At 40.9% G+C, this 22,172-nt stretch overlaps 1 protein-coding gene across 6 annotated transcripts in view; it reads right to left on the reverse strand.

The window, feature by feature from the left end:
- Positions 1-22,172, reverse strand: part of orc1 (origin recognition complex, subunit 1) — a 67,721-nt gene that overhangs the window by 1,695 nt on the left and 43,854 nt on the right. For 5 of the 6 annotated variants that reach the window (XR_015096553.1, XM_086090112.1, XM_086090114.1 and 2 more), the window contains 7 exons: positions 19,115-19,222; positions 18,061-18,286; positions 17,859-17,965; positions 10,998-11,099; positions 6,590-6,761; positions 4,815-4,922; positions 3,195-3,344 (listed from right to left, as the gene is read on the reverse strand). Coding sequence is in view for 5 of the 6 variants with exons in the window: in XM_086090112.1 (XP_085946238.1) it covers positions 3,195-3,344; positions 4,815-4,922; positions 6,590-6,761; positions 10,998-11,099; positions 17,859-17,965; positions 18,061-18,286; positions 19,115-19,222 (973 nt within the window). In the remaining variant the exon portion in view is untranslated. The remainder of the gene's footprint in view (positions 1-3,194; positions 3,345-4,814; positions 4,923-6,589; positions 6,762-10,997; positions 11,100-17,858; positions 17,966-18,060; positions 18,287-19,114; positions 19,223-22,172) is intronic. The other variant, XM_086090113.1, reaches the window with a different exon arrangement.

A 22,172-nucleotide genomic window follows, 5' to 3' on the forward strand; every position in this document is an offset into this window, starting at 1 on the left:
CAAAATTTTTTTTTTATTTTCTAGCTTTCCAATGGCAAAAAAAATAAATCAACATTTTACTAAGTAAGAATAATAACAAATGAGTAAATAAATAAATTCCTCTCTCCACAAAGGAATTATTTAAGTCAAATAATAAATAAAACAAAAATCAACAATCTGAAATCATATAAAGTTCAAGTCGATTCAAAGTACAAGTTTTCCCTGAGTTGAACATAATATTTTTTTTTCTGGTGTACAGTATAACAAAAGTTCATTAACTCTTTGACTGCCAGACGTTTTCAGAAAATGCTATTAGTGCCAGCCGATTTAAGCATTTTGACTGATCTTTCAAGGTCCACAGAAAAATTTGGAAACACACATACTACCAAATGAAAGATTGAACTCTCATCTTTCATCAGAAAAAAAAAGTTTGTTTCTACCTTATTCCGTTTTTCAGTAATCAAAATTAGAAAATGGTTAGTTTCATCCAAATGCTCTGTTTTGGACCAAAATACGGAGAAATCAAGCTTTTTGTGAAACGATATTATTTCATGCACTCTAGTGAATTTGACACCTTTTTTTTCCCCATGAATGATGCCACAAACACCTAAACAGTGCTTTACTTCTGTAATACACTACCACCAACAATGAAAACGTGTTTTTTAATAGCAAAATAAGTTTATTTACATTCAACAGTGTAACAATTTGACAAAACAATTTGGCAAACTATTTACAAATGTGTGCAACTGTGGTACTATTTACAATTGTGTAGATGTTTCAAATACAGTTTTTCTTTTTGTAACACTCCCCTGCGTGCAAGGGGACGCAGCAGGATTTGCACAACAGATTAGTTTCACTGCGATTGCCCCTTCGCGTGCTGACGCTACACTTTCTTGCCGGCCTTTTTTTCCGGGGAATAGCAAGTATATATTGCAGTGTGTGTTTGGCCATGTTGCCATCAAGTCTACTCTCAGGATCATGACGGTGACCTGGTGTTACGTCTGGCTTCCTCATGTCCTTCAGTTCCTATACCGGGTGGTAGATGTTCTGATCCATCTTATCCACTCCATTCATGGTGGCATCGTTGTCCAGAACCAGTGTCTTCTCCGTGATCAGACTGTACCCACTCCTCCGATGAATATGCATTGGACTCGGGGTACTCTTCATCGTCCGATTGAACGTCCGCCTGTGCAGAAGTGCTCGGTTGTGCACCGCGTTTTCCGCCGTTAGCATCGCTAGCCGGTGAGGCTTTACGACGTGATCATAGCTGCCGCGTCAACGCTTCCAACTTCGGCGTCAACCTCGGAGTCACCATCATCATCATCGTCATCAATGTGCTCTTTAGCATTGGTCGATGCTTTTCGTCTTTGAAAAAAATGCTCAAGCGTGAGCTGCTTGCAACCGGTCGCCATTGTTGCTTCATCAGCCATTGTCCCCTCAACATTCTAGCTCCGCCTCACGTCTACTACTGACGCCTACCCGATCTTGTCCAAAGAGAGTCATCGCTGCCATATCTAGTGCCCTAAAATAGTCATTATACTAACTAGATCTGCTTGATACTTTCAGCACAGCTGGCCAAGGCTTTCCTCCACCCGTTTCCAAAAAAACCCACATAGTGAACGTCTTTTAACGTCTTTGGCAGCCCTCCTTAGAATTTTACTAAACGTTATTAAACGTTTTTGGCAGTCAAAGAGTTAACACAATAATCATAATAATAATAATGCATCGGATTGATATGGCGCTTTTCTAGACACTCAAAGACGCTTTACAATGGAATGGATACATTATTCATGCACTCACACATTCACACTATGGTGGCGGTAAGCTACTTAAGTCGCCACAGCTGCCCTGGGGCAGGCTGACAGAAGCATGACTGCGCCTACCGCCCCTCCGACCACCACCAAACATTCGCTTGCACCAAACATTCGCACCTTCCATACACCAGTGTGAGTAGCACTGGAGGCAATGTGTATTAAGTGCCTTGCCCAAGGACACAAAGACATATGACTTGGGGAGAGCGGGGATCGAAAAGCCGACCTTCTGGTTACTGAAACTACTGTCTCTACACCCTGAGCCACGGCCGCCACATCCAGTGTTTTTTTTTTTTTAGGTGGATCAGCACTTTTCCAATTCTTAAGTAAGCATTTCTTAGCAACAAGTTGCTGCCAATAATACATAAAAAATAAATAGAATTCAGCTACAGTAGAGTTACATCTCCCAGCAACCATGTACGAAGATCAGGTTCCAAGGTTTTCCCACAAACCCGGGAAGTCACTGCAATTATATAAGTCCAATATAACTTCAAATGCATGCAGCTCCACAACATATGCACAAGAGTTCCAAACGTCATATGTATGTTAATAGCAAAGACCTGAAGGCATCTATATGACAATTTTCGGTTAGACATGTAATGCCACCTACAGTTTTTTATTTTTTTGGTATAAATAAATTTTTATCTACTACGCCCATTGAAAAGCCCCAGTGAAAAATTTGTCAGAAAAGCTTTAAGATATTGGTCATGCCTTAGACCGAATATTCTGACTCGGCAAAGGGCGTGGCCATCACAGTGCTGCAAAATTAGATAATTCCCCGTGAAAATAAAAGATGCTTTAACTTGACTCAGATGATCAGATGATGTTTGTAGATGCCTGAAGACATCAACAAACATATTTTCCATCTATAGTGGCAGTGCCACCCTACTGGCAAAAGCAAATACGTTTTTCTTTTCTTTGCTCGGAAGCCTTCATGATTTTGAAACGCAAACTTCTTCATTTTTCATGATACATTGTTGCCATAGCAGCAAAACAAAACAAAAGGCACGAGCATCTTAACATGGACGAAAACTCATGAGACTGCACACTTATCACGCATCATCATCATGTAAAGTGTCTTGTGCCATTTTCGAAAAAATCTCATTCCAATTTGCCAGTACCCCAACGTGCAAGTACCTACCCCAAAATGCAGGGGCCATTTTTAGCTGCTCGCTGCTCTAGTTTAATTTGTATTTCTTATGAATTAAAAAAATGGTGATAAAATCAAAACCGTGTCTTTCCTAATTAAAAAAATGGCGGTATTCTATTTTTGCAATATCGTCCACTTCTACACTACTGTATTAAACAATTTACAAATCTCTTCCATCCATAATTTACAAAATTATTTGAGATTACAGTTTATATGCCATCTATGTCTGTACAACTCAGGGCTGGATTGCTCACCAATCTGCTGGCCACTCTGTTTATCATGATCCTCTCAGGAAGGTCCATAGTGTTTGCGATGGTCAGAACCACCAGGTGGGAATGACGCCGCGTTGGCCAGTCAAAAAGGTTATACATCACATTTTGCTTTCTGGTCCATAGGAGGTCCAACTACAAATGGAAAATACACATATTAAACTTGATTGAGGCTGAACATTTACTTTAAGTTTATCTATAGTTGTGAGAAAAGTTTAAATTCACTTGTGCTTTAACTGCAAGTCTAGCTAGATGGCGTTAACGTGGACACAAATGGCTTTTTTAGCAGCACAAAGAAACCAAACACATATTACAAGTGGTTTTGGAATTGATCAAGTAGGCCAAAACTGTAAAGGCCTATCAAAAGTCCCTATCAAACCATATTTGTGGACTGTGCTTAAATGTTGGGCAGGGGTGAAGATTATTAGAATTTCTTGCTGGAACTCCCTGACAGATTTTTTTTGTTGGGGTAGACCAGAGCGACATTGTTTTTGGGGCGGGATATGCAGCTATGACGAAACCAGGAAGCCAGCGCTGACGCCGGAGCAAGCAAACGAATGGACGCTGCAATTAATTCTGTTCTTGCGGAATTACTCACCATTTCCTTGTTGAATCTTTAACAGCGAGAGGGGCTTCGTGCATTTTTAGCTGGTATAGATGTTTTTGTTTTTTTCTCCCCTTCGACGAGATCGAAGACGACATTTTCATCTGTGGCCGTGATTGGTCAAAACAAACGTGCCACAAAGCTGCATCATCCAATCAGCTCAAAGTATTGTACAGAATGTCCCGCCTTTCCGGAGCAAATCACCGTGGAGCAATCCCAGATTGATATTGTGGAGAACCCCCTTCACAATATAAATCTGCCTATTGCTAGGTTACCTCCAACCACCAACATGGGGGGGGGGGGGGGGGGGAGTCCTTTTGGCACAGTTACACGCATTAGGTTACTGCATTACACTTACTGTAACATGACTGTTACAAGGCATAAATAAAAAACTGATTTTCAATTATGTGCAAAATAACAGTTAACAAAAATAACAGTTAACAAAAACACCAGTAACCCTAAGCCCCATCCCCTAATAATATTTTTATCATATAATTATTGATAACGTAAACATTGACTTTTTATAAAATTGCCTTATGACAGGAGGTGCAGCAGAGATAGATACCCATTTGATCATGTAGCCATTCTTTTTTTTTTTTTGCCTGAATTGTTCTCTACCCACTCCCCGTACCACACACCCACACACAGACAGACAGTAGGGCTAGCAGCATCGTCTGTACTTGTATGTGGTTGGGAGGGTCCTCCTGTCTCTTCGAGCAGGGTGGCGCCTCCTCCCCCTGCTGTGAGTCTGGGTTAACTTAATTTTTTCATCATCCCTGGGTGTTATTCAACAAACTTTATTTGCATCAGCGTCTTCATCGTCTTCATGATGGTGGTTGGTTTGCGGCGCACACACGCATCGAAAACTCCAGGGATTTAAGTGTTAAAAATTGTAAATTACATTAATTCCATGACTAGTGTGTGCAAATATCTGACCAGAACTATTTATACGATATTTTACCCAACAAATCAAACAAGTAGAAATAAAATAACGTTCTTACTTCATCCACCAACAGCACAGTGGTTTCCTTTCTGGGAGCAGGGTTGCTGAATCGCTTATCGAGTAGGGAAGCTGCATGGTCAGCTGTAGCCTTCTGACTAGTTAGTTTCTGTGGAAACAGTCAAAACATGTTTGCATTTAAATTCAACACCACCGTGAAAATACATGTACTGTATACAGAGTATACACACATCCATATTGTTCTGCCCACAGTAAAAGTGTTTAAAAAGGTGTTTCATAAAAGTTTTTTTAAAAAGTTATAATTTCTATATTTAAAATATCATAATTCATGTGTAGTATATCGTGCTAAAAATGTCGTGTTTAAAACTATTTCTATGCAGTCAACATTCATTTACTTGTAACTTACTTTGAAGTGACATTTTTATCAATCTGATACCAAGTAAATACAGGTCCAGTATCGCCGATACCAATATACTTTTTGAAAATTATGGTTTAAATTATTATTATTTTTTATTAAGGTAGATGTATCATCGAATTGCTTATTCACAATAAATTTCCAACCTGTAAGTGTTTTTGTGTCGTTTTATTTTTAAACAAATGACAAAATTAGGACAAAGTTTATTGATAAATAGAAAATACTTTACTATTTACACACATATATATATATATATACATACATATGTGTGTGAATATATATATATATACACACACACACACATATATACATATACACACACACACACACATATATACATATATACGCATATACACACACACACACATATATACGCACACACACATATACACATATATACATATATACGCACATATACACATATATACATATATACACGCACACACACACATATATACACACACACACACACACACACATATATACACACACACATACATATATACACACATACATATACATATATACACACATACATATATATACATATATACACATACATATATATACATATATATACACATACATATATATACATATATATACACATACATATATATACATATATATACACATACATATATATACACATACATATATATACATATATATACACATACATATATACACATACATACACATACACATACATATACACATATATACACGTATATACACATACACATATTTACACATACATACACATACACATACACATACATATATATACACATACATACACATACATATATATACATACACATACATATATATACATACACATACATATATATACATATATACACACATACACATTTACACACATACATATATATATACACGTACACACACATATATACACATATACATACATACACACACATATACACAGACATATATACACACATACACATACATATATACACACATACACATATACATACACATACATATATATATATATACACACATACATATATACATATGTATGTGTGTATATATATATATATATGTATGTATACATCTTGCACTATCCAGTACCCTAGAAGTTGCTCTCAGTTACTAAAAAGTTGGTGACCCCCTTTAAACTACAAATATAGGCAGCAAATATTCAATTGTGTTTTTGTTTTGTTTTTTGTTGTTGTTGTTTTTTGGGGGGGGGGGGGGGGTCACAGATTCGCTGCAGGTCTTGGTCCCTAGGGGGACTGGTATTCTATTCTTTGTACTTTCTTGGTATGTATCATATCAAGTCAACTTGTGTTTGCACACATAACTTGCATTAAATATGATTCTGATTTAAAGGCTGAATGCTACCAAACAAACATACTGAACCTAATCACCTCAAGGATCTGAACATAGGCCTGATGAGGGTCCGTCATCTTCATACCGTTGATCTCGATGAAGCAGAATGATGGGATCTCGCAAATGTTTGCTGCATTCTGCAGACAGCGAATCACCTCATGCACTGTTGCAGTCTTCCCTGTTCCTGGCACACCGGAGATATACATACACCTAAAACACACCACAATGTCACAGGGGTCAACCTGGTTATTTTAATTCTGCAGGGTGATGGCACTGATTAAAACATTATATCCAGTGCATCTGTATTCAGAGTTTCACAATCAACACATTTTGTCAGATTACAGCCTCATTCCAAAATGTAATTCTTATTATATTATTAAATACATAAAAATACACAAAGATAGTGGTCTCTGCTCAATAAATTGACAAAATATATATATTTTTTTCAGAGAGTCAGTATTGTTATTAGTGATAAGGATTAAATACCGGTCCTTTCACCTTTCAAGTTACATTGCACCCCCATGAGTGCCGGAGAGCCAATTTCGGTCCACCTTCCCATGGGCTCACCACCTTTGGGAAGGTCCCACAGGGTCAGGTGCAAAGTGAATTGGTTGGCAGCCGAAGGCAGTGACCTTGGTGGTCCAATCCCTGGCTACAGAAGCTGGCTTTAGGGACGTAGAATGTCACTTCTCTGGCAGGGAAGGTTGCTCGGGTTGGTGAGGTTGAGAAGCTCTGACTAGATATAGTCGGGCTCAACAAACAAACTGCTTGGTATGTGGTACCAGTCCACTTGAGAGGAGTCTCTCCCATTTAGGTTGGGTGAGAGGCGGCGAGCTGGTATGAGCATAATTTTTGCTCCCCGTGTTATTCCTATACATTGATGTTACTGGGTAGGGTTAGGTAACTTCTCTCCGCCTTCAGGTGGGAAGACAGGTCCTGACTGTTGTTTGTGCCTAATATGCACCGAACAACAGTTAAGAGTACCCACCCTTCTTGGAATCCTTGGTGAGGTGCTGGAGAGCACTCCTGCTGCTCGTTCTGCTTCAAAAAAAAAAAAAAAAAAAAAAAAAAAAAAAAGGGGCAATGACAGTGAGACCTGCAAGGAAGTGATTGCGAGGAACACCAACCCCGTCCCCCCAATCAGAACCTGTGAAGTGTTTTGTTACTGGACTTCTGTGCTCGTAAAGGTTTGTCCATGTCAACATCATGTTCAGACATAATGTTATCTACATGCACATTTTGCCCCAGGAGACCTGAGGCAACATTTTGATCAGAGAAAGAGAAGCGGCCGCTCTTCGGACTTGGACACTCAGGCGAAGACGACGGAGCTGTCAACCAATCACCACATGGTTGTGTGCTGGTTCTTATGGTGGGGGAAGATGCCGATCCGACCTGGCACACCCAAACGTATTGTTAGGGTCTGCTGTATAAATGCCTGGCAGATTATTATGTCAGAAAGAGTTTCAACTCCCATCTTAGGCAGAAATTCACCCATGTACAAGGGAAGGCAGGAGAGATGCTGAGTCCAAACAGACCATGTTCCATGGCTCGATTGCTGAGGTGGCTGACCGGTGCTGTGGCTGTAAACTGGTCTATGCCTGTCATGGCGACAGTTCCCAAACCTGTTTGTGGACACTGGCAGTGTGGGATCCTGTCTAGCTGAAGAAGGAGTCCTATTGGGCCTTTTTGGTCTGTGGGACTCAGGAGACAGCGGATAGGTACCAGCTGACCAAGTGGAATGCAGCTTTAGTGGTCACTCAGGCACGGGAGGAATACGGTGAGGCCATAGAGAAGTACTTCCTGTCAGCTTCGTGAAAATTTTGGTCCACCATCTGGCTTCTCAGAACTCAGAAGTGGCAAGCAGGGCACCATCACTGCTGTGTGTAGTGGGGATGGTGCGCTGCTGACCTCGACGAGGGACGTTGTGAATCAGTGGGGAGAATACTTTGATGAACTCCTTAATTTTGCCAACATGTGTTCCCATGAGAAAGCAGAGCCTGGGGTCTCTGAGGTGGGATGTCCAATCTGTGGGGTTGAGGTCACCAAAGTGGTCATAAAGCTCCTTTGTGGCAAGGTCCTCGGCGTGGATGCGATCAGCCTACAGTTTCTAAAGCAGTCTCTCCCAATCAGGTGTACATGTAGCCCTGAGGGTAGGTGAGAACATTGCAGTGGGGGTATGTGGAAAGTGGAAACATTTAATATTTTATTTCCAAGATGATAAGTAAATATCCTCAGCTATTTCATTAATAAAACGGCATGTGTGCACTAGAACTTGTTTCCCTGGGGTGTTGCGTTTAGTTTATGATGATCAAAGTTTGAATGCCTGTTTTAATTGGACTTATTCAAATAAGCTCAAGTTTTTTTTGGTGGTAAATGTTATAGGAGTTACACATAAAGGCATGATTATAATTTATTTTGATTGCTTTCTACTTTATTTTCATTGATTTGAGCAGTCTGAATTGCCTGGGATGAAAATCAGCACCTCCAAATCTGAGACTATGGTCCTCAGTCGGAAAATGGCAGGGTACCCGCTCCAGAGTTGGGGATGAGATCCTGCCCCAAGTGGAGGAGTTCAAGTATCTTGGGATCTTACTTAAAAATGATCATGCTCTTAACTTCTTTCATTGAGACACGGCGAAGTTTCAAATCAGTTCTGACAGGTTGTTAAAACATGAAAAATTCTTCTGAGATGTTTGCTTTCTTTCATCATCGAAAGTACTTAGATGATGTGGCTCAGGCATCTGGTTAGGATGCCTCATGGAGAGGCCTCTCTGGTGTTTCGAGCACCAAGACACGCTGAGATATGTCTTCCGGCTGGCCTGGAAAGGCCTGAACAGCATTTTTTCATCTCCACAATGTTGCTAAGATCCGTTCCATTCTATGTGCTAGTGAGGCAGAGATCATAATGCAAGCATTTGTTGGGTTTCACCTCTACTATTGCAAGGTGTTGCTCCCGGTCCACCTGAGGTACAATTTTAATAAAATACTACTTGGCCTATCTTGCCGATTCAGTGGTACCCTACATTCTTTGCCAATACACTGGTCTTTTAAGGAGTTCGGGAGCCAAAAAGAAGTCCACAGGTTCTAGAGCAGGTGTGGGCAAACTCGGCCCTTGAGGATCAGAGTCCTGCAGGTTTTAGATGACTCCTTCCTCCAACACGTGAGGATCATTATCAGACTTCGCCAAAGCTTGCTGATGAGCTGATCATATGAATCAGCTGTGTTGGAGAAGGGAAACATCCAAAACCTGCAGGACTTTGGCCCTCGAGGACTGAGTTTGCCCAGCCTTAGAGCAATCTCTTTTTGGGTTCCAGTAATCTGGAATGCCCTACTTGCGGAGATTGGAGCTGTTACCCTTAGAACACATTTTAAATCATTTTTAAATTTAAATCGAAATTCAATATTTAATATTCATGATTTAATAAATTTAAATCAAGGTAAAGCAAGTTTCAATCTTGACTTAAAACTTAGGCTATGTTCACACTGCAGGACATTATGTCAAATTCAGATTTTGTTGTTAAATCTGATCTTTTTATGTACTTGTTCACATTACAAAAACAAATGTGAGTTCTAATGTGAACACAACGAGGCCGTGATGTTGTACACATGTGCAAAGAGCACGACAGTGGGTGACGCGCACCCCCCCAAAAAAATGACGTCACGTGGCAATGTTCACTGAAGTAAATATGGTCTCGTGTGTAAAGGGCTCATTTTTCATCTCATATCGTCAGAGTAACGAGGCGGGAGGAGGTAGAAATATTATGGGAAAATGAGGTGACGCGCCTCGATCTCATTTCATTGAGACATCCACTGAAGATGACGTCACGTCATGTGGGCAAAAAAACAAAACAAAATTGAGCTGCAGTGTGAACATTATTTTTATACTCTTGCATTTATTGCTTTCCTCTCTTGCCCCTCCGAGGTGACAATGACTGAATCTCATGCCATTACTGTAGCGATTCTGTACCAATCGACCAACACCTGAGGTGGGCCACTTACTCAAAGGAGTCTTCCTGCAGCACTTCATCTTAAATGGACTTTCACGTTGTCGTCGTTGACATAATAGCACCACATCTTGTTTTAAGTGATACCCACTCTGCATCCATTGCATACCCCATTGTAGTCCCTTTTCAAGGTTTCTTCTTTATTCCTATATGGGGTTTTGAGTGTTCCCTTGCCCGGTTTCGTGGGTTTAGATCAGGGTATGCCGCTTATTGTCAACTGTGGGCTTGTGAAGAAGGCCTTTTGGATTATTTTGTAATTAAGGGCCATACAAATAAACTTGACTTGTGGCTACATTTGTACATGCTGCTTTGTGTAAAAAGCCAACACTCACCATTGAAAAACATTATAGAATTGTTCTGGGCTGGATTCTCTTACATAAAGAGGCTTGCATTCCATTTACCGCAGTTCTTGTAAAAAAACTATAGTTGACTGTAATCTCACCCTCCTGTGCCATCAATGATTTTGCTCTCCACAAAGCTGTAAATATCCTGAAACTCCTGCTCCCTGCAGGGTAGGGACTCAGGTACTGATGACACGTGCAGCCTACACAAGAGAAATATTAAAAGAAATTACATTTGCACAGAGTTATTTTAATAGACCCGTGGGCGTTATTTTTTTTGGATTAAATTCTTGTAATTTTTGCCAAAATCAGGGATTTCCCTTTGAAGTGTGATAACTTAGTCATTTATGAATCTTTTTTTCACTTTCAACCGCTCAAAATGTTCAGTGGCATCAGACCTATCTATACATATATTGTTTTTGGGTTTTTTATGCCCCAATGGACAATAATAGCAGTATTATGCTAACAGCAAAACTAACTATGCTGTATATATTTATAATGGATAGATATAAATCAAAGTAAAATATTTCATATGACATAATTCGATCCTTGAATATGTCAATAAGTCGTAACAAGATATTTTTTTCTTTAGAATAAGAAGGTCAGTCACAATAACTGATTTTGATGACAGAATTTATGAGTAACACTTTAGAACAAATATGCAGAATTCATGAACATGAAACACCAGTTACTGAAACGAAGAACTACTACTAACTAAACACCAGAACTACTTTTTTTTTCCCATTTAACATTTCATGCAATGGGTCTTGATGTGTTTTTTGCAAATGTAAGTTCCACATTTTGCGCAAAACGTTTGAAGCCCGAAGTGGCTTTGTGCAAAGGCCATATTGTTTGCGCTTAGACGGGGGTCCAGCACACTGCTCTGCATGCTCCACCTGCTCCACCAAGCCTTCGGCAGAAGGCTTTGCTTCCCGTTTCAAATTTTCAGGCCAAATTAGAGCCTTGCCTAGTTCCTCAAGCCGCTTGAAGCCCTTTCTTATGGTTCGCTGTATGATGCCCTAGTTGGAAAACAAATCTAACGCAGTTTCAGGGCTGCTGATTCTGGCTACTGCGTAGAGGGTTGCCCCGGGGTTAGGAATGGGATGGGGGAAATAATGTGTGGCCACTTTGTGAGTAGGAGACCATAATAGTTTTAAATTTTTTGAGACACTCACTAATTTCTTTGCCCTGATCGCCGTCATTTTCATCATCCTCTGCCTCTTTGTTGTGTTCATCTCCGCCCCCCCCCCTCCCTTCGCTCTCACCTCCGCGATCATCTGCGTCCACCTTCCCACACCTCGTCATGCTCATCTCCGTATTCATCGTCATCATCCTCTTCCTTCTCTAGCATTCAAAGTCCAAGAGTAGACTCTTCAACCTCTTCCGAGCTCTCCGAACTAGCGTCCGAATAAAATTCTTCTTCGGAATTAGTACTTTCTAAAACAAGCCGAATCGCGTCCTCCAATACCATCTTTCTAGCCATTGCTACCAGTTGTGGTGAAAGAAATGCAAAGTAGTGATCATCGCGAGAACAACGACCTCAAAAATGCCCGGAACCAATAAGAGTAAAGAAGTTCCAACACCCAACCAGTAAGAGTTGAAATTCAAACAATAACAATAAACAAGTGAATTTATTTTTGCATTTGTGGTACCTTTGTATTTTCTTGTGCACACCTGCTAATATGCATGCCCAAATAGACTGAAAGTGAGCTCAGACACATCAACACCAAACTTTTTTGTAATGCCAACCGTTTTTAATCACATTAATTTTGACCAATCTGCAGCAGGCTTTGCACAAGCAAATTCATTTATTGGCCTATGGCGCCACCTAGTGGATTTTGGGTGTTAACACTCAACACACAAATTCCACTATTTTCATGTTTATGACTCGTCAAAGAAGCGATTGCACCAGTAATCACGGAAAATGCATTATAACACATCAGGTTTACAGCATATCAAAAACTGTGATTTATAATGGGAGTCAATGAGCCAAAATCGGGCATTATTACAAGAATTTCGTGTGTATCTCTCCCTCCTGTTAGCAATAATTATAAATTGCAGCATGGCGCCAATTTGAATTTCTACATTTTTTAACAATCCTGGTGAAATGTCAGGTCTCTAGTGTATTTTTTTTCAAATGCTTTTTCTTTGATGAAACAGAAAAACATAAAAATACCAGAAAATGGACAAATAACACCGACGGGTTAATAGACAGTCCTTTACTCAAGTTAAGAGTCTTTGTGATCTGGTAGTTTCTCAAACAAGTGACCAGTGATTGGGCGGGACAATTATTCAAAATGTAATGATGATTTTGATTTTGGCTTCTCTCGATCTTTAAAGAGATCGAAGAAAAATTATTAATGTGCAGAATGCTGCGGCGCGTTTACAAGTTCCCTATGTTGTGAAAGTACCCTGACTGCACCATGTTGCTTGTAGCAAACCCGGAACGAATCAATGTAGTGTACAACTAAACAAACTAATAAGGAGAATTACATATAGTATATATTTAACACTGGGTACCTACAAGATTTGTTTCGATTTCATAAATATATCGGACAGGGTCAGTTGGCCCAACTTCGCCCAGATAACAAGCTAACGACTCTGGCGATCTCCAAGTAGTATCTATTAATTTGTAAATGTGTCCATCACCTGAGGAATGTGAGGATCTGATAAGGGTGTGATTGAGAGATTGGGGCGGGGGGTATTAGTGGATTTCTAAGACACTTTGGGAGTTTTATGATACCGGGTGACCTATTTTGCAGATCTCAATTAAATTTCTCAAAACCACTTGTCCAATTTTTACATCATCGTGTCACTTGTGCACATAAAAAAAGCAGTGTCGCATTTCTTTGAACATGTTGCAAATGTTTTACTATCCATCCATCCATTTTAGATCCATGCAAATGATCTACAGTTCTCAGCTTTTTTTTTACATTATCAATTGCTTTTTTTCCAGTTTTTTTTGTCAGACTCTTCCTCTTCAATACATCTCAGCCCAAAAAATGCAAAACAAAAACAATTTTTTTTTATCTCTTCCTAACATGGTGTCAAATCGTGCTCTGGGTCTATCAAAACTGCAGATTGCCGAGTGACTGCTGAAATGCCAGTCACACAAAAACACAACACACACACACACAACTAGCGAGATGTCTACTGCGCTAAATCTACTAATTCTGTTTGAGAATGATAGCCCTGGTGCCAAATTCACTGGTATAGACGTCGAAGAACATACTAATGTTCAGTTGAAGAGATGGCTTGAGTGTAGAGGGCTGAAAAAGACGGGGAAAAGAGCTGACCTGATCCAGAGGTAAAGTTTTTTTTCTCCCCCTCTAAACATCGTCCTACGCAACTGACATTCTCCAGTTTCAACAAGCTATCCTTCCTTTAGCACCATATGCCCTCTGTCTGTCATATCTGGCTGTCTTACATCTTTGATAGTTGTTGGGGGTAAATTTTTATTGCTTTTTCGTGCGTGTAGTGATTGCAATTCGACTCTGAAATTCTTGGGCACAACCGCTATTCTTCAATTCTTTCAATTATTATATCCTTCCCGCTTCCTTAATTCAGAAAATGCCCTACAGATACATTTTCATACATGCCACAGACAAAAAAATAAAAAAATCAGGTGGTAAGCAAGACAGCTCCGAACAACAGCGACAACGCCATTTTAGCATTTTTCCTTGGCATTCATTATTGTCGTCCAACAGTCGGGGTAGTGTCAAATGCCCAAAAATAAAAATAATAATTAAGACAATCGCTTACCTCTTTGGGACGGTGGTGGCTGACAAGAGCATGATTGCCATCGTAGGAGCATGCATGCATGGCCCCCAACAAAATGTTTACTACATATTAAGGTGAAAGGCTTCACTTCGCTGGCGTTAAACAGCTCTTTTGGATGTCCGCACAAGTTGATCCGCAATCACATTTATAACCCGAATAAGCTCTTATTCGGGTTTTTAAAAACCCGAATAAGACTTCAGGGTTACCGCTTTCATAACCTGAATTCTTGCGCACATAAACACATTCGGAATACCTCGATTGAACTGCGCATTGTTTTTCACAGTGCGCATGCTCTATTTTCTTCATTTTCTTCGCTTATTTACATCTGGAGTGAGTAGGAAACAGACTACTTTATTTAGCTTGGTGAGTGGCATAAATATGACATCTTTTACTGAACTCATTAAGTTAAAAGCTGTTCATTAGGCATTGCAAATGTGATGGATTGCTTTGAATTCATTTGGACAGAATATTTTCTGATAAAGGCTACTTTTATCACTATCCTGCAAGCATGGAGATCTCAGAGAAAGTGGGCGTGTGTTTAGTCCGCAGAAGCGATGCGGGGGTGGGTCCGCATGACATAGAGTGAGCACCCGCTAGTTTTCTCGGGTTGGGAGGGGCTGGTGGCTTGGAGAGCAGAATGACCAAGAAGTTCTCATAGAGGGGTGAATGGAGGAAAACACCACTTCGGTGATGTTTTTGGTGAGGAATTAGTATTTTAACATGGCCAAAAGCTCCAAAAAGTTTATTTTTTCACGTTACTGTCCCTTTAAATAAATAGATTACATTATTAAAGAACATAATTGAGGTTAACATGTTGGAATGGCCCTCGACAAACCTTCCAGTTTATCACATGGTCCCTTTGGAAAACAATTGTACACCCCTGATTAGGGATGGGTGAGTTCCGGGTATCGGTATCGGGCCGATACCAGGCCACTTTTTATGGTATCGGTACTCGCGACAGATATCGATATTGGTATCAGCCCCCGCTCGTGGCCATTTTTCAGTCAGGAACGGTCAGAAAGACTAAGGGGAACGAAAGTTTTGTTCAGTCTCATTTGTTTCCTGTATGTCTTTTTATGAGGGAACACTTGTTTATTTCATTACTACCGCAGCGCTATTTCGGTGTGCATTACTGAGAATGAGTAAGTCTTGTTGTTGAAAATATCACCTATATCTGTGGTTCATATATTTTGTAGCTCACGTAACTTCGCTGTGTTTAATTGCCTCGTTTACGTTTGCCACACGCTTAATTGCCTTGTTAACGTCAAGCTGTGGTGCTAAAAATAGAACAGTGCCGTTTATGCCCTCACAGACGCTAATTATAGCTCTTATACACACTACATTATACTTGTAATGTGACTTTTCCGTTTCCCTTTGGATTATATGTATATTAATTCCTATACAGAGCAGCCTTCCAAAATAAAAGCATGCATTTCAAAACAAGATAATTAAACTTCACACACTAAACAGCTTGAAGAATTCTTAACTCATTCACTCCCAGTCATTTTCACTAAAACAGTTCCCTTCATTCCCGGCTGTTTTACTGGATTTTGCAAGGCTCACAGATTTTGTTCTATTGCTATAAAAACATGAAACCTACCAAAAGAACGAAAAAAGTATCTTCTCCTGCTGGCCGTTTGTGTAATAACTACCATTTCTTCAACTGTTCTTTGCAGTCTGCATCAAATCATAAAAAAACATATAAATACATCTCTGGGACACTTAAAACATTTAAAATAGGACATATTTATACGTTTTTGGGAGCAAATGAGTTAACATGGTAGATATTACTAAATTACTTGAAGCCCTATTGTATTGAATTCTCTGCACCTCCCACTGTTCCTTGGGCCACTGGATTATTTGTTTCATCTTATTTATGGATTTTTTTTTAAAATTCTTTTTATTGTGTGCTTTATGCAAAATGACTTTTATGAGCAAATTGAAAAAATATAATTCCCATTATTTTATTAAATTTTAAGGAAATTTGCTATAGCTGTTAAAGTTTTTGGTGATGAACGTTTTGAAAAGCCAATCAGATTCTCAAAACATCGACGTGGCTTGTTGCCATAGTAACTCACTATTTGAAAACAAACACCCGCCGCCTTTAGCCCTCCAATGTCTTAAAGCCAAGTTTTTGGTTGCTGCAACCTGCCAAATACGCACAAGATTCACCCATTCCTATGTTCGTTGAGTTAGCACTGAACTACGAGCAAAAAAAAAGCAAAGGAACCACGTGATTGACACCTTATGTGGTCCAATCTCCTAGCCTTCCTTCTTCTATCATGGCCAATGACGATACGCGTAAAAGGTCCTACCTCGTACGATGCATGAACCAGTTACAGCAATTTCATGGTGATTGACATATTGAACAGCCAATGATATTCAGAATACGTCTAATTCTTGTTTGCTTTTTTGTTTTTTTGGAAAGCCTGTTTGCACATATGGCATGTGAGAGAAAACATCAGAGTGTCAACGGTGCGTCATAAAGGCGCATATCTCTTCGATCCCTTGCATTGAAATCATGTCAAAATTATGTCTTAATGTGGATAAGGTCTCTCAACTATGTTTAAAAATAGAATAGAATAGTGACGAATTAAAATGATTTTTTATCAGACTTGACCTTAGCTTTTAAGGGTCACCCAAATGGCACAGTTTTGTTCGCCTAAACCCATGTTTTGTTAAATCCTGTGTAAAATGCTTATTTTCTGTAGTATTATTGTCAAACTTGAACTGGAATTGGGGAAGAACTCAAGCTTTCATATTGTAGTGTTTTTCAGTCCAGCACAACATTCTACATTCATTTTAAAGGCAGATTTTGTGAAAAATAATTAGAGGAACATAAAATGTGTAATTTTTTTAATTCAAACTTCCATTACTCAGTACCAGTAGCACTTAAACAGATTTTGACTGTTGGAGAGAAAAAAATTAAAGTGTTAGCTTTAAAAAGAGACCAAAATTATGATGATAGTCTAAATGGTTCAAGAACAGCTTAATGTTTACTTTGGGTGCACCTTTTTTAGGCGTTTTCGTCAAAAACGACACGAATGGTAAGGGGTTAATGTTTTGTCACGGTACAAGCGTTCATGTTGTCACACTACGTAAAATGTATATTGATAGGCTTTGTTGGCAAATTGGGGTTTTGCGCTTCTCAAAATTCATCTGTATTTTTTATTTTTTTTTACCTTGTTCTGGCCACTTCTAATATGTTGGTAGGGTGCTGGGCAGGCATCAACCTTCTGGGGATTTTGGGAGTACGATGGCACGGAGTAGGTGGTGCATTGGTTGGCGCCTGTAAATAAGACAATATCAATTAGTGGAGGTGAGCTAAGAAGCCCGTGAACACATTTGTGTGTTTCCAACGAAATACATATTTAAAAATTTTACCTTCTTGCTGGGTGTTTTACGAGACGTCCAGGTGGCGGACGCGGTTTTCTTAGAACGAGGCACGAGCGACCCAGCAATACACTGTCTGCTTTTCTTTATTAGTCCACTTTCATCATGAATCCTTTCATCATCATCACTGCTACTACAAGGTGCATCAATTGATGGAACAAACTCTTCCTCGCCTCCTGTGTCTGAGTCCAGGTTTTGATCGTCATCCAGAAGATTTCTGGTAACAAAGACAAAAAAGCAGTCTTAATTTTTGCATGCATCATGCAATCTTACCTAATCAAAAGCCTAGACCAAATTGACGCCCAATTCACACTGACTGCGGAACGGACGCGGTGTGTTTTCCGTACGGCCGCCGCAAGGAATAGAAAGCATTTGAGTCTGCGTGTCAATTCACACCAGCTGCAGTACGTTGCGTATGCAGTGCAGAACAGATGCGGCGGTGCGGAAGGTTTCCGCAAGCGTTCTATTTTTTCCGGACGCCTCATGCGGAACGCTTGCGGATTTTCATGAAGCTGAAGAAATTACACGAGCAGGACAGGAAGTCGAGCATCTGCATCAAGGTAGATCAGGTATATTTCAAAATAAAACCGTTTGCAAACTAATTTTTGGGGGGAGGAAAGCTAGCTAACTACATAGTATAACATGAGTCGGACATTTAAGACAAAAAAACGAGCTCAGATTAAATTAAACATAACAAAATAACACTATTTAAACACAAAACGTACTTACCCATGGTAGAAGAGCCATGATAAAAGTCACAGAAATAATGTCGAAAAGCATATCCATGTGACAACAGGCAAGTGTGGCTATTGTTCACAAATAGGACTCTATATACATGGTTGTTATCGCATGAACTCAACTCTCCAGCGTGAACCCCGGTGATCTTGTGGTCTTGCGGGTGCACATTTCGGGACACGGACAGCTCACGCGGTGTGAATTGCAGTCCTCGCTGCGGCCGTGCATAAAACGCACCACGGCCGTTCCGCAGTCAGTGTGAATTGAGATAACTTTGCCTAAAGGTTGAGCTTTAAGTCTTTAAACTCACAATTGTTTCTTGATCCGAGAAGAGACTAGTTGAGCAGACTTCCTTTTTGAGCTCCTTGGTATTGTGGTGACTAGCAGCATTGGAGAGTTCTCATCATCCTTTTCAGTCCTTAAAACATCCACCATGGTAGAAACACAATATGAAAAAACACAGATTAGAGCAATTATATTCTTACAAAATAAAACCATTTTGGACAGTAATGTAATGTTTTAAGACAGAGCAAGTTGGCATTAGATTGAGCTATTCTGATTTTTCATTCACTACCTTAATTTTTGTATTTTTTAAGTGGACTTCCTAAGGGATAGACTGATTTTCAGCCGGCTGAACTGGGACGATAATCAGCGGCAATATTCAGCAGTCACCTTACCGTGGTGGAGGGGTTTGTGTGTCCCAATGATCCTAGGAGCTATGTTGTCTGTGACTTTATGCCCCTGGCAAGGTCACCCAAGGCAAACAGGTCCTAGGTGAGGGGCTAGACAAAGCACAGCTCAAAAGGCCCCTTATGGGAGAAAGGGCTACCGAGCCACCTGACACGGCCTGTTTGGTCCCTGTACGACCGGTGTCAGGGTTTGGTCTGAATTGCCGGCAGTAAATTGGATTAATTTACAGTGAGGGTTGGAGCCAAGGCTGCCCGATTCTGTTCATAACCTTTATGGACAGAATTTCTAGGTGCAGCAGACGCGTTGAGCGGGTCCAGTTTGGTCCCTCCAGCATTGCATCTCTGCTTTTGGCAGATGATGTGGTGCTGTTGGCTTCAAGTCTCATTGGAGCGGTTCGCAGCCAAAGGGGAAGCAGTTGGGATTAAGATCAGCACCTCTAAATCCGAGACCATGGTCCTCAGTCGGAAAAGGGTGGAGTGCCCTCTCAGGGTCGGGGATGAGATCCTGCCCCAAGTGGAAGAGTTGAACTATCTTGGGGTCTTTTTTTTGTTCACGAGTAAAGGCAGGATGGAGCGGGAGATCGACAGGCGGATTGGTGCAGTATCTGCAGTAATACAGACTCTGTATTGTCAGTTGTGGTGTAGGAGCTGAGCCAAAAGGCGAAGCTCTCGATTTACCGATCAATCTACGTTACTGCCTTCACCTATGGTGGAGCTGTGGATCATGACCGAAAGAACAAAATCCCGGATAGAAACGGCAGAAAATTAGTTTTCTCTGTAGGGTGTACTTTCGAAATAAGGTGAGAAGCTCGGTCATCCGGGTGGGACTCAGAGTCGAGACACTGCTCCTGCATGTTGAGAGGAGCCAGTTGAGGGGGCTTGGGCATCTGATTCAGATGCCTCCTGGACGCCTCCCTGGAGAGGTGTTCCAGGCATGCCCCACCGGCGGAAGACCCCGGGGATGACCCAGGACACGCTCGAGAGACTACGGCTCTCGGCTGGCCTAGGAGCGCGCCATGGGATCCTGCCAGAGGAGCTGGTTGAATTTAATGGGGAGAAGGAAGTCTGGGCTTCCCTGGTAAGGCTGCTGCCCCCGTGACCCAACCCCGGATAAGCGGTAGAAAATGGATGGATGGATATTCAGCATTTTGATGAATATTGGCATCGGCCTTTATTAAAAATCGGAGTGCCAAAAAATCTGTTTTTTTCTCTCCTCATCTGACTGTTGATTGCTCTACTCTGTCAGACGCAATACACCAATGTTAACTCTTTGACTGCCATAAACGTTATAAAACGTTTAGCATAAACCTAGGGAAGGGCGCCGAGGACGTTAAAAGACGTCCCCTATGTTTTTTTTTTTTTTTTTCAAAAACGGGTGCAGGAAAGCCTTGGGCAGCTGTGCTGAAAGTATCAGGCAGATCTGATTAGTCAAAGACTCGTTTTGGCCCCTAGAGGGCAGCGATGACTCTCTTTGCACAAGGTTGGATGGGCCGCCCACCGTGGGCGTCAGTAGAAGACGTGAGGCGGAGCTAGAGTGTTGAGGAGACAATGGCTGATCCAAGCCACAATGGCTTGACCAAGCAACCGGTTACAAGCAGCTCACGCTTGAGCATTTTTTTCAAAGACGGAAAGCATCAATCAATACTAAAAACCGCATTGATGTCAACGATGATGATAACGAGCTCTACGCCAAAGTTGGAAGCTTTGGCGTGACTGTTATGAACACGTAGTAAGCCTCACCGGCAAAGCGCGGCTAGCGCGGCTAGCGCTGCTAGCGCTGCTAAGGCCGGAAAACGCGCACAATAGCCGGCCGGGTACTTCTACACAATCGGACATTCGATCGGGCAATGGAGAGTTGGCATCGACCAATGCAGATTGATGATGATGATGAAGATGACTCCGAGCTCTACGCCAAAGTTGGAAGCTTTGGCGTGATTGTTATGAACACGTAGTAAGCCTCACCGGCAAAGCGCGGCTAGCGCGGCTAGCGCTGCTAAGGCCGGAAAACGCGGAGCTGCACAAGCGGACATTCGATCGGACAATGAAGAGTACCCCGAGTCCAATGCATATTCATCGGAGGAGCGGGTACAGTCTGATCACGGAGAAGACACTGTTTCTGGACTACGATGCCACCATGAATGGAGTGGATAAAATGGATCAGAACATCTCCTACCACCCGGTATAGCAACTGAAGGACACGGGGAAGCGAGACGTAACGAAACCGTAACGTAACCGTAGCATGATCCTGATATTAGACTTGATGACACACTGCAGTATATACTTGCTATTCCCCGGAAAAAAACGGCCGGCAAGAAAGTGGCGCACGCGAAGAGGCAATCTGTTGTGCAAATGCTGTTGCGTCTCTTTGCACGCAGGAGAGTGTTACAAAAAGAAAAACTGTCGTTGAAACATCCACATATTTGTAAATAGCACCACAGTTGCACACATTTGTAAATAGTTTGCCAAATTGTTGTCAAATTGTTACACTGTTGAATGTAAATAAACGTATTTTGCTATCAAAAAACACTTTTTCATTCTTGGTGGTAGTGTTTTATAGAAGTAAAGCACTATTTAGGTGTTTGTGGCATCATTCATGGACAAAAAGAAGTGTCAAATTCACTAGAATGCATGAAATAATATCGTTTCACTAAAAGCTTGATTTCTCCGTATTTTGGTCCA

The sequence above is a fragment of the Leptonotus elevatus genome, chromosome 11, assembly GCF_054856555.1.
Source record: "Leptonotus elevatus isolate MCC_2025b chromosome 11, RoL_Lele_1.0, whole genome shotgun sequence".
NCBI lineage: Eukaryota > Metazoa > Chordata > Actinopteri > Syngnathiformes > Syngnathidae > Leptonotus > Leptonotus elevatus.